Source organism: Lucilia cuprina, chromosome 6 (assembly GCF_022045245.1).
Source record: "Lucilia cuprina isolate Lc7/37 chromosome 6, ASM2204524v1, whole genome shotgun sequence".
NCBI lineage: Eukaryota > Metazoa > Arthropoda > Insecta > Diptera > Calliphoridae > Lucilia > Lucilia cuprina.
Window position 1 is genome coordinate 35,465,193 of NC_060954.1, and position 13,637 is coordinate 35,478,829.

Here is a 13,637-nt window from a genome sequence, read left to right on the forward strand (position 1 = left end):
GAAAATTATTATTCTAATATTTTTATTTGTTAATAAGTTATGCTCATTTTATTGATGGGAGCTTTTTCTAACTATAAACCGATCCGGAAAACATTTTGAAGACTGGTTTTTTATATGTACTTTAAACAAATTCTTATACCGATTTCTTCATTCAGTGATGAAATTTGTCCATTTGCGAGGACAATCCGAAAAATATTTTCCAGAGACATATATGTATACGCTAAACATGTTTAACATATCTTTATTTGTTAATTTAAGTGATTTTTGAAAGTGGGCCTTATGGATTGATACTGATCTACGTCAGCAATATGATTTTTTTTTTTTGCTTATAGCAATATTTTTGATGAAGTTATTAATGATGAATCTATATTCTAGAATATGGGGTTTATGGAAAATTTTGAATCGATTGTTTTGATTTTAAACATAATTGATCTCTATGTGAAAAAAGCATTAATCGAATTATCTTTAGTAGAATCTGTGAAAATTACTCGAAAATTAGGAACGTTTTTTTTCTAGGTAGTCTGAAATTTTGACTAATTACTACTTTGTGAACCGATTTTCAATACCAACTGATTACGATAATAATACATATTTTCGGTAAATTAGGATGATTTCCTTTGGCAGACAGACCGTCGGAGGGATATAGCTTAATCTACTTAGAATTTAATAAGGTCCGAAATATATATATACTTTGTTGGGTCTCAGATGAGTATTAACACGGAATGACAAACTTGTATATACTCTTTATCACCACCGCTGGTGATCGATAATAATAATTTAAAAACCTTGTACCTTGTCTCAGATATACTTAAGCCATTTATTGTTGAATAAAATTGTTGACATTTAAGTCAAATTTCAAAGGGGGGCTAGGTGAGATAATATACCGATGTTAACCATTTTCAACAAATTTCTTCTCCGGTATCATAGATTGAAGATCATGTGCCAAATTTTATTTAATTATCTCCAAAATTGCGACCTGTACTTTTATAACAAGGTTTATATGGAAGGATGGGCATAGCTAAATCGACTCTGAAAATGATTCTGAGCCGATTGGTATACTAAAAGGTTAGGGAGCGATACAAACATCAGCACAAAACCCAATATGTGCATGTAGAGTTCGTCATTCAGATAACAAGACAATAAAAATTTATGTTTTATAATGTTTTATTAAAAAATGATTGTTATTTGTTTGAGTTTTTAAATTAATATTATTTAAATAAATTAAAACCTAACAAAATGTTTGAGTGTATGTGTTGTTTGTTGTTGTTTTCTTCACGATAAATAACTAATAACTTAAAATATGTCAACATAATTTTAACATTAAATTCTTTTTTGTGTTTTTTTCCTTTTAGCATTATTAAGCTTTTGTTAAACAAATGGCAAAATTTTAATGAAATGTAATGAATTAAAAAAAATGAGTTGGATGGGAACGGGATAAGGTGTAAGGATTTAAAATTACTATATAAATGTAGCAATGGGATAAAAGGAAATAGGAAATTGAAATGTTGTCAAATGATTAATAATGATAAACAATTTCTTTTCAAATATAAAAACTAACTAAACAATTAATGCATTTGTAATAAAGTTAATGTTTAAAATTATTTATAATTTTCTTCGGCTGCTGCTTCATAGTTATGTTCATCATAGTTAGCTCCATCATTAAAATTTTCTTCTACCACTTCTTCTTCAGCACGTTCTTCATTTGGTCCATAAATGGCTTCCATTTCCAATTGTAATTCATGAATTTGTTCGGCTATATCTTGGGGCATATTTTCGATATGAATTGATTTGATAGATTTTACCATATCCTTGCTCATGTGATCAATACGGAAACCACGTTCATCGAACAAAGGTTTCTCACCATTTTCCTTGCGCTTGTCATCGACATACTTAAGAGCACGAGCAATAGCTGCGGGAATTGGTGGTGGTGTAGGAATGTGATCACCTTCGGGTACAAAGCCTTCATGGGTACTCTTGTAGTTAACACGATAGAGTTTACCATCGTCACCAGTGTATTCGTAATAGCCCTGAGCATGGGTACCGCCGGTATGATGCAATTTAGCTTGTTCTTCACCATAGATGCCGTTCTCGGTTAAGTAACTAGAATAGAAAGAGTGAAAAGAAAGTTTGATGAAGTATAAGTATGAAGAGTTTTTGTTGGCAACTTACGCATGATCATATTTATCGTGTTTGCGAGCATCTTCTTGATGTAAAATCTTGTGACGACCCTCATCATCGTAGTTGAAGATTATGCTGCGAGGTGTAGTTGTGGTTGTTGTTGTGGTAGTAGTGGTACGTTTTGTGGTTGTTGTTGGTTTTTTTGTTGTTGTAGTCTGTTTGTTAATTTTTTTTGTTTTGGTGAAAGGATCAAGTATAAGAAATTATAGTTTAAGTATTTAATTAACAAAAACAACTCTAGTGGGAATAAGGATGCAGGAGATTTTGGGATTTCAGCATGCAATTTATAGGGGAAGGAGGGGGGGAGAGGTTTGTAAATGGATTTAATGGTAATATTTGTAACCTATAGTACTAGTATGTATATATATGTATGTGTTTGTGTGAGTGTATGTGTGCTTATTGCTTAAGAGGGAGGCAACTTTGAAATGTTGTGTTGTGTGTGTTTTTTTTTTGTTGGTTTAAAAGAAAATATTGAAAATGTTTAATTAATTTTAAAAATTTCAAATATTCTTTTGCTTTAGCTTTGGGTTAGGACATTCTGAGGCAAATGAGATTGGTGCTTTTTTAATATAAAAATAATTTTAAATGTTGTTTTCTTTTTCATGCACTTTAGTATTGATCTTATAATGTTTCTGATTCTTCGTGATTAGGTTTAGGTGCATAATCGGGAAAACCATATTCCAAAGGTAATTCAGGTACTTTAAAATCCGCATTACTTACTGTGTACAAACTGTGACTGTAAAATAAAGTAATAAAGACTAATAAGTAAGAAGTTTTTTTTTATATATTCAACAATTTAACAACTTACTCATAAGGTTTGACATCATGTACATAAGGTTTGGCATCGTGCACATAGGGCAAATTAGAGCCCGAATAAGGTCCATAGCCACCATCATAAGGATTGGGTATATGAACATATTTACCCAATTCACGATTGTCATGAACATGCATATAAGGTTGAGGCATATGATGATAGACACCTGTTTTGTATAACATTTAAATAAATTTTAATTTTATACTTTTTTAAAGAAAATTTTATAATAAAAAGTTTTAATGATAAAAAAATTAAATTAAAGGTCTAATTTATTGCAGAGTGTTTGATAAGCCATGAATGTAAGCTTTGAAACCATGTGGCTTACCTTGGTACTTAAGCAATTCCTTAAATTTAATTTTTAAAATATGAATTAGTGTCAAAAGAGTTGAATTATGAAATGTGTTATTTGCAAATTGATAAAAATAAAACAATTTGATATTTTACAAAGCATTAGAAAAATATACAAAATTTTAGAACTAATCTACTTTTAAGTTTTACGACAAGTTTAATCAAATATTAAATAAAAATCATATTGTAAGAATCAGTCTTTAGAGAGGCACACTTTAGACTTAACTAAGCAATTAAGAAATTTTTACTAAATTATTTACGAATCAATAGCAAAAAATTCGAAAAATTGTGGTTTTCGAAAACATAAAAGCTGGTTAATATTTATATAATTGGATTTTTAAATCTGGGAGCTTTCAAAAGTTCAATATGTGATGTTTTTAACAACTATGTGATCTTCGCATAAATACATATATAACTTATTACACTAAATTAAATGCTTTTGCAAAAAGTCAAAAGCTTGGTCTTTAAAACTAAAAGCTTTCCAAAGGCTAATGTTTAAAGTTTTGTTTCAACGTTATGAAACTTAAAAATATGTATTTAATTTAGTTGGCAACTAAATCTACAGCTTTAACAAAACGATAAAAGGTTTTAAATAGAAGATTACAAATACTTAAAGCTTTCAGTAGAGTAGAGCAAATAAATGTAGAGCTTTAACAGACCGCTATAAGGTGTTTAAATATATGATAACAGAAACTTAAAGCTTTCAGAAGCTCTGTAAAAAAAGTAAAAAAAAACTTTAAAAATGTTTAATGTTTTTTAAGGACAGTATGATCTTCATATAGATACATTTATATAATTTATTTGACTCAATAGGGAGCTTTTACAAAAGGCCAAAAGCTTGAACTAGAAATTGAAAGCCAAGTTGGCAACTAAAAGTATAACTTTTACAAAAAGCTTAAAGCTATTGAAATAGAAGATCACAAAAATTTAAAACTTTCTGAAGCTCTGTAAAATAAATAAGTCAAACAAAAATCTTTAAAAATTTGACATTTCAGAAAATTTGCCAGAATATTCGTAGACAAAAACAATTCTGTGTAAAATTTTTATTGCATTAAACAGCACTCGAGCGTTAATGAATGTTTCTTTTCTCTGTAAAATATTTATTGTTATTTTTTTTCTTATTTTATCAAAATTAGGTCAATGATTTTATATTTCAAAAGATTCATGTTTATATATTTCTTAATTCTTGATAAGAACTTTTTAGTCGTTTTTTTTTTTTTTGGATTATCAAGTTTAAGGTCATTGTGGTTTGGAATTTAAAATCAGTGTTTGAAAATATAGTGAATATGTCGTTTAATATGAATTTATGTTTGTATGAATTATGTGAAATATGTAAAGAAAATTATATATAATTATTATGTTTACCAGCAGCATCTGTATAACCCTGTTGTTGGCCTATAAAAGATATAAAATTTTTATATATTTAGTATAATATGAAAATATTGACAACATATGACATGTACAGACATCACAAGGGAAAAATTAGTTCGGAAAGTTAAAGAATTTTTTTTGATTAAATTATTAAGAAAATGTGGAAGTTTTTTCAAATAGACATAAGATCATTTGAAGATATGCAATAGTCCTTAAACCAAAGCTCCTGAAAAGTTTACTATATTCAGGAGCTAGTGTATTTTTAATAACAACTTAAAAGTTTATTTCAATAGGAAGAATTTTTATTTAAATCAGTTAAGGGCTGAGAGTAAACAATGAGCTTTCTAGCTGAGAGAGCTTTTAAGAGAACTATTTGCCGAAACCTGTTTTAAATTTAGATGTTAAGGGTTAATATGTATTAAAATATGCTTTAGAATAGTGCTTGAATAGTAATAGGGCCAAGTTTTTGATAGATATAAAGGCTATTGTTTAAAATAATATATATTTTTTACCAGCATAATCTCTATAATCGTAACGTCGGCCTATAAGAAATATAAAGTTTAGGTTATTTTAAGTAATACTTTTTATTTAATGCCTTCAAAAACATTAAAATTAAAGAAAAGAGTAGAATAGAGAGAAATAGATTATTGAAATTTCACATTCGGATTATTTTTTGATTAAGAATGTCTAAAACAATATGGAAGAAAACTCAAATAGTATTGCGTTTCTCAACTTATATATTTGGTTCTCATTCTCAGTGAAAGACAGAGAATAAAACATTAGTTTTCCAACCGTTTTTTTGTTTTCTATATATGTGTGAGCATACCTACACGTAAAAGAAATAGTACAAGAGAGCTTATTTGAGAGCTCAATGTGTTTCGCAAATCTAAATCAGAAATTGGCAGTTAGTGAGAATGATCTCGTGAGTGAGCTTTTTAATGTGTGTGTGTGTGTTCTCATAAATGAGCTTTTGATATTGTGAGCGTAAGACAGATAATGTGAGAGCTCATTGCCGCTGCCATGTCTATGTGGAAATCAAAGCAGATTAATGATGTTTGCTATCTGCCTTAGTTATATTTAATGATATTTACAACCATTTACAAGTTAATTGCATCTGGTATCTTCAGAATACATTAAAACTAGTGATTTTAGAGAACGAGAACAATTCGCTTAATATTAAACTGTCAAATCTTAATAATTTTGATACTTAAATGACAATCTTAGCATTACTTTATAATCTATTTAGTTAAAAAGTTGTGTTAAATTTTTTACAAAAAAGTATTAGTAAAAGTGGGAAAACATTAGTTTAAAATTAAAATGTTTTTGATAAAGACACAAAAAACTTCATAAAAACCAAGAGAATTTTTATCATAATTATAATTTTAAAAATAATTTGTAATTCTTTTGCCAACCAAGTTCAAATTCAAATTATTCTCTTGATTTTTTTTTTCAAAATAACATTAACATTTTTTTTACAATATGTTACATAATTAATAACTTAATTATCCAGCATTAAATCCAGCAAATATATTACGTTTACTCTACATATTCTAACGAAATTATTAATTTTGTTATTGTAATATTACAATTGTAGTACTCTACATGCAGCATACATTTGTTAGGTAAATTTCTATTACTACAGCACATGCAGCATCAAATAGCAAAAGTTTGTTACAACAATATTACAATATTATTAAGTAGCAGTACTTGGGGAGGTAATGACTACATTTATCAATTACAATTACATTACTTTGTTAAAGCACAATAACACATTACAAGTAATTGTAATTATTTATGTAATGAATTACTTTAAGTAATCATTACTTCCACAAGCCTGTTAATTAGTATTTGTCGAAAGAAAAAAAAAAAAACAATTTCGTTACGAAATACCTTCTCTATGAGCTTTCGGATGATATTTGCCATCATTATGCGGACGATACTTGCCATCGTTTTGTGGAGCTGGTGCAGCATTACACAAAGCAACGCCAGCCTGCAAAGATATAAAAGAAATAAGTAATTAGTTTTTTTTCTTCTTTGCAATAATAATTAAAAGTAATTATCAATTTATTTATCATTGTTTTATTATGTTTATTTGTTAGAAAAAAATATTTGCTGATAGACGTGTTGTAGGGTGTGTTTGTCTAATTAATTTGAAATTTTTGTTATGTGGTATTTAAAACACATTCTTTTATGTGTTCTGGGTTTTTTGGCGTCTTTTTAAAAAAAAGGTAGTAGTCATGTTTATATTTTTATTACTTCTTTTAAAATTAAACTATAAAATGCATTTACAGTGAAAACTTGATTAACTTTAAATTAATCTAAAGGGTCTTTTGGACTTTGAGAGTAGATAGTTAGTTTACATCAAATCCGAAGTAATACGCTTAGGCCTCTATCGGGCTTGTTGTGCGCTCCTTTACCACCTCCGGTCTACCAGACTAGAACAATAATAACTGACCTACCAGAGGCCACTATAACTATTAAAGCCTTGATTTGGGGATAAGGCTCAAATATGGACCGATCCTTATAAATTATTGTATCAGCTTTTTTATTTCACTGAAAGTTATTTATACTGAATCATGAGACTAGTCACTAGTGTATATATTGAGTTATAGAGTTTCATGTAACTATTTGAAAAGTATTTTGTATGCGGCTGTGGACAACTTTTGATCGATCATTACGAAAATCATCAGTATTTTTTAAGATGCTCAGTTGTACCGATTTCTGTAGAGATACTAGTACAATCAACGTGGTTATGAGCAGCAATCCCTGCTCAATTGAAACTGGGGAGTTTCAATTTTATGGAACTAAATGAAATTGTAGTCCGATTTCAACAAAAATCAAAGGATTCATTTTTACGCCAAAGATGACACTTATAACTATTGAATTTATTCCGGTACTTTGGATACAGGTTTCACATGAATGGACAGACATCTTTAAATCGAATCAAGAACTGATTCTTAAACGATATACTTTATACTTAAAGGTAAAGTGCACAAACTCTTAATATTCTCCCCGCTATAATGGTAAAACTGACCATAATATTATCATAAAAAATAAGGGGTTCAGATTCTGGATAAGTGGGATTGTATAAATACATAATTGTCGTATTAGAGACGCTACCACGGTGTCATCAGTTTATCATCAACGTCAAGTGCTATAAGACCAAATTCTTTTGGTCTGAATAGGTCATGAAATGTTCCCCATTATGTACGAGCGTCTTGGGGACACATTTATCTCAGTTGGATGTGATGAGAACTAGACACCGAGATTTTTGATACAGCTGCTCTTAAAGTTATTTAGCTACTAAAAACTGGTGAAATTTTACTTGATCCTTATAATTACAAAGTCGATTTATATATACATACGAAAATCTATTAAATGGGGTAAAAGTTGGTTCAAAATATTCAACAAATCGTTCAAAGTTCAGATACGAGTCCATTATTGAAAAACATGTCTAAGTAAGTAGGTATTGTGACAAAATTTGAAAACAAATAACTCTTACAAATCACTAGAGAATCAGAATATCGAAAAAATCTGAATGTGCAGTGTAGATAATAGTTTCGCTCAATGCTTAATGCTGGACCCAATACGTTAGGGCATACGGAAAAATTAAAATGTCGTTGGCTTCTTTGAATAGAATTGTTATAAAAAACTATGTTCGTATAGAAGTCAAAGTAACAGAAAGAGTTGTAACAATACCTTCTATGGAACTTTTCTACTCTACAAAATTACAGGTTTAATTCAAATCTATTAGATTGATTGTCATTATTCATAAAAAAACATCTATATTAGAAAAAAAAAAATTAAGGAATAATTTCACTTAATTTCATGCGATTCGCGCAATTAATCATAGGAAACATACCAATATAAGGAACGGACTTAAGTAATTTCTATGAATAATATAATAATAAGTAGATTGCTTATACAAACATGTTTCTTAAATTGTTTATTTTTTATAATTGAGATTCCACTGTAAACTATAAAAACATAAAGTCATAAAACTAATTTAGTTGGCGTAACTGTGATTAATTGTTTGACTGCACAAACATCTGCAGAATAACTGAAACTATAACTAAATTGTATCCCTCGGTGATTAGTGCGGTCTATTTGTATTTATTAAATATTTAGTTAGTTATTTTTAATTGTCTGTCCTTTAAAGGTATTATAATATGTTTAAGACAAAAATTAAAGGTTAAATGATTTAATTTTGGAATAACGATTTGTTGTTGTTTTGTTTTTATTTTTGAAATTTCAACCGTTAATAATAAGACTGGGAGTGTAAATATTATTTTGTTATTGTTATTTTTTTAGAAATACATCCATCAAGCATCCATATGGTTAACGTTTTTTTATTTTTATCTTTTACTACAAATCAGGTGTATTGAATGTTTATGACTGATGAATAATGTTGGCCAAAGGTATGGCCACAGGGTTAAAGAACTTTATGGAGGAAGTTTTTGTTATTTTTTAACTGTTTATGTATGTATTTAAATGTAGTTGTTGTTAATTATTAATTTAAATTAATTTATTAACTTGAAAGAGTTTTTTGTTTTGTTTTAGTTTATTTGGGAAACAAATTTCAACAATATTGTATTGTTGTTGTTGTTGGTTTCTAAAACTAATGACGAATTTGTTAAAATCTCTTCACTTTCTGAGGGAATTTAAACATGTCTTAACTGATACACTTTTGATGTTGAAAATTGGGTCTTTTGTGTTTTTTTGTTTTTATTCTGGTTCTTTATTTTTTTTTTTTGTTATTTAATTTAGACGATTTTATTTATGAACTGATAAATGTTAATTGTTAACTTTAGTGTCTCATAAAATTTGCAAAATCATAAATTTGTTTTTGTTTTTTTTTATGGTTTAAATGGAAAAAACAAAATCATAAAAATAACCGTCATTTTAGTTTATGACTTATGGTTTTTTTTGGACCGCAAAGAATGTTAAATATGTGAAGAAACGTTTTGTTTTAAATCAATTAAAAGTGAAATGATTTATTTTGAATAGAGGTGCTAAAAACGGCTAAAATAATTAAAGTATTATTTTAAAATTTCCATTAATTATTTAAATTTTGCTTTGCTACAAATTAAAATTAGTCTTAATCGTTTAATGATTATTGTTTTCATTTATGATTTTAACAATTGAGAAGATTTATTGCTTTAAGCTTATTTAAGAATGAATAAAGAATGCATATAAAACAAAGATGTATCCAAATCATTTAAATAAGTTTATTTCTCCTGCAAAAACTTGCTAATAACTTGCAATTGTAACCACTTACTTACTACCTTTTTTCAATGATTATTACATTTCATGTTAATTACACACAAGTTGTCAAGTAACGTCTTTATAATGAAAATCATAAACACTTTCTAATTCATAAGTCGACTTTTCCGTTAGATAAGTTTTCTTCACGCAATTTATATGTATTGATATCGCTAATTACTTGTAAGCGATTGTATAAGTAAATTTTAGCATTTTAATTACTTTCATGGTAATGAATGTTTTTGCTACCCAGCAAAAAAATAACTTCCAAAGAAGCGAAAAAGAAGCAGAATTTACTTAATGAATGTACTGAAAAAGACCTGAAGATGTGATTAGTTTAACACAGGCTTGTCATAGGAGGGATGTTCTTTTAATTTGATTCCAAATTCGCTACATCTGAAGTCATTTTAGGAAGTAATTTTTATGTTCTTTTTATACGCATTTATCAATCAACTCCAAAATAAAATGGGTTTAAGTCCAAAAATTTCAGTACAAAAGATATATGAAATTGATTTTAAACAAACTTGGATTCTTTTCGCTTCTTTTGAAGTCAATAAACATCACTTCCATAGAAGGTAAACAAAGTCACTTAGTGCTACTTTTGAAGTGGTGATAAATGTTATTCTTTTGGGAGTACTTCATATTATTTTTGCTGGGTAGGTATCTATTAATATTAATCTATTATATTATTAGGACTCGCAATATGCATATACAGGATATATCCTTCTTACGAAAACAAACGACTTTATTAATTCCAAATTTCACAACCGACTTTTCTAAAACCAGTTCAAGGGGAGGAGCTCAATATACTACATTGATGTGTATTTCGACTTGTGATTGTATAGCGATACTTCCAAACAATGTTTGGCCTCTTCTCTTGTTCGTGTTCCTGTTGCAAATACGAAAGAGCACTGTATTAACAAAAAACCGATAAACTTGCGTGACTAAATAATCACAGAATCAAATAAGAATCCTGAAATATATTTATACGTATAGTTTTGTGGGTCTTAATAGGCCGATTACCTACTTTTTTAATTACCCTTTTCAAAATATGCTTGTGCATGTCTGGAACAAGGTCGACCAATTTGAATCTATTGCTATCGAAAGATTCAAATTGGTCGATAACGAAGTGCACTCAAGTTCAAAGCAAATACTGCCACTTGGAAATTTCAAGTTGGAATAATTCAACGGTGGTTAGAACTACATAGATTCTAGAGCATTTCCCTAACGAGGGAAGCCTTCTCAAAAAGAGCAAGTTGGAGGACACGCTGAATTACGCCTAGAACTATGTATAAACAAAATGGAGCATGAGGAGAGTAAAGTGAATTTCTGGAATACTTTCTATGACATTCTTTTCGTCAAAATTAGATACATATACATATCTATGAGCGAAATGTTATAAAGACCATGGTTCAAAATGAGCCCATTTATTAAAAAAGGCCTAATTAGCGAAGTCGGTAAGATCCTAGAAATTAAAGCTCCTGTAACCGGCCAAAGGCCGCCTATCCAAGACACTTTTTTAAGGGAATCAAAAATGTGACATGCACCAAATTTAGGAGCAATTCTTTTCGGGATAAGTGTTTCTCTTTTCTAAATTCTAAACAAATTTTCCAATACATTTGTGTTTTGAAAGTGTGACAATGTTCATGGTAATTATGAGGCCTAAATCGTGGAAATTATGAATCATAATGTCCATGGACTGGAAATTTCGAAGCAGCTTAATCCAGATAAATTATTTTCGGAAAATCGGACGATGATAGCATCATAGAGAACTATAAGAGATTTTTACAATTGCTTTTTCCTTACAATATGATCCTAGCAGTAGCTAGTCCAGTCGACTTGGTATTTTAACATGTACTGGTCATATGATAAAGACAATCGTCAATCCACAGATTACGCAGAGGCCAGTCATAAAGCAATACGATAATGAAAATTTTTGTTTACATTTATTTTTTCAAGTGTCTACTGTCTAGATTACTGGGGAATGTATAGTGATGACTGTTACTGTTTTCGCTTACAAAGGAGAAACTTCAGTGACTACTGTTTTTACTGTCTCTGTACTGTTTGTAAACAATACATTAGTGACGAATATAGTTTTTTTAGTATAAACTATATGTATATTCTGAAACATTTGAAGATTATTATTGTTTCTATTAATACAAATTAAAATTGTTAAACATTTTACAAAAACTCAAGGTTAAGTTAATATTTCCTGTTTAAATATTACAAACATTATTTATATTGTTTTAAAGTTTTTTAATTTGCAATTAGTTAATTACCAAAGTTTTTTTGTGGTTTATTTTTAAATCGATTAAAAAATAAACAGCTTTAAATAGCTTTATTGATTTTATTGAAATTTTGCATTTATATGTTAATTTTGCAACATTCCTTGCTTAAACGAATTCTAATAAAATTTTAAAACATTTTTATGGCTTAAATTAAGAAAACAAAATTAATTTTTTTTGCCAAAACTGGATATTTTTCTCATTTAATTGAATAATATAATGATTTTTATCAAAAAATTTCAATGTCAAATGGCTAGAGAGTATGCAGAAATGATGTTGCAGTTACTAGCTTCTAGAAGTTGTTGTTTAGTTTTTAATTTTGTTTAAAAAATTAATCTTAGAAAAATATTTTTAAAAATAGGCATTTAAAAATATTAATATTTTTTTTTTAATTAAATTTGATTGATTATTCACTAGTTTAGTACTTTAAGTCATTAGAACACATTTCGAAAGATATTTAAAAATATTATAAATTAGTTTTTAGAATTTCTTTTTCAATTTTCACAAAGACTTTTTTCAAACATTTATTTTCCCATTAATATTGTTTTAAATAAATTATTTTCAATTAATTTATGGTTATTTCCTATAATTATAAATTTCACTTTTATGTCTGTTTTTGCAAACATGGCACTACCGGTCGTATGATTTATATTTTTTAAAATATTAAACTTCTTAACCATTTTTCTATAGTGTTCACAGTTAGTTTTTCAATTTTTTAACAAAATTTTATTTCAGTTCTTTTGCTTGTAGTTTTTTTTTTAATAATTATATTTTTATTTATTTTTTGTTAATTTTTTTTGTTAACTTTTACTCACCACTATTGTTACAAATACAATCAATTTATTCATTTTATTTATATATATTTTTTTTAAAACACTTAATAATATTTTAAGTTTTAATATTTTTTTATTTATATATTTCAAGTTCGTTTTAGTCCTTAAGCTTTGAATGCTAAAACAGGAGTGTTTGTTGTCTGTTCTTAACAAGACGCATTTATATAAAAAGCCCTGATTTGTTGTATTGAAACCTTAAAATCAGCTTCATTTTGTTTCTTTTTTTCTGAACCATTGAATGATGATCCATTCAATAAAGATGAGTTTGTAGCACCAATACAACAATGCGATTGCAATATTTTTTTAAGAGTTTGTGTATGTGTTGCCATTAATTTTGATCTCAATTTTAATGCAGATACATATGTATGTATTTATTGCATATGTATATGTTCTGTATTAATTTTTTTTAATACATTTCAATTTTAATTATTTATTCTCATCGTTTGCACTCATTACCATTGTGTTTGTTGTTGTTTCATTAAGTTCTTTGTACTTGTATTAAGTTCTCTTGTTTAAATTTTAATTTTACTCTAAAATACTTAGTAG

At 27.8% G+C, this 13,637-nt stretch overlaps 1 protein-coding gene across 8 annotated transcripts; it reads right to left on the reverse strand.

Annotated features, from left to right (window-relative positions):
* Positions 1–1,146: 1,146 nt before the first annotated feature.
* On the reverse strand, positions 1,147–13,377 carry LOC111688680 (larval cuticle protein LCP-30). Of its 8 annotated transcripts, none has more exons than XM_046955132.1 (8): positions 13,074–13,231; positions 6,656–6,701; positions 5,224–5,253; positions 4,706–4,735; positions 2,987–3,158; positions 2,899–2,914; positions 2,170–2,333; positions 1,147–2,100 (listed from the first exon to the last, which is right to left on the reverse strand). In XM_046955132.1, exons 1-8 carry the CDS (start codon positions 13,104–13,106, stop codon positions 1,599–1,601), a joined length of 993 nt encoding a protein of 330 aa, XP_046811088.1. In that variant the 5' UTR covers positions 13,107–13,231; the 3' UTR covers positions 1,147–1,598. The 8 variants fall into 8 exon arrangements, with proteins under 8 accessions (XP_046811088.1, XP_046811085.1, XP_046811090.1 ...); XM_046955129.1 differs by having other exon boundaries at positions 6,602–6,701; XM_046955134.1 differs by lacking the exon at positions 5,224–5,253 and having other exon boundaries at positions 13,074–13,377.
* Positions 13,378–13,637: the final 260 nt, after the last annotated feature.

What these genes read in the sequence shown, in the direction of transcription:
- LOC111688680 (XM_046955129.1), bottom strand. Translation starts at nt 13,106, where the DNA reads ATGAATAAATTGATTGTATTTGTAACAATAGTG. An exon ending in CGATTATAGAGATTATGCTG is followed by an intron (nt 4,736 to 5,223) that starts GTAAAAAATATA and finishes TATCTTTTATAG; the next exon opens with GCCAACAACAGGGTTATACA. An exon ending in CACGATAAATATGATCATGC is followed by an intron (nt 2,101 to 2,169) that starts GTAAGTTGCCAA and finishes TTTCTATTCTAG; the next exon opens with TTACTTAACCGAGAACGGCA.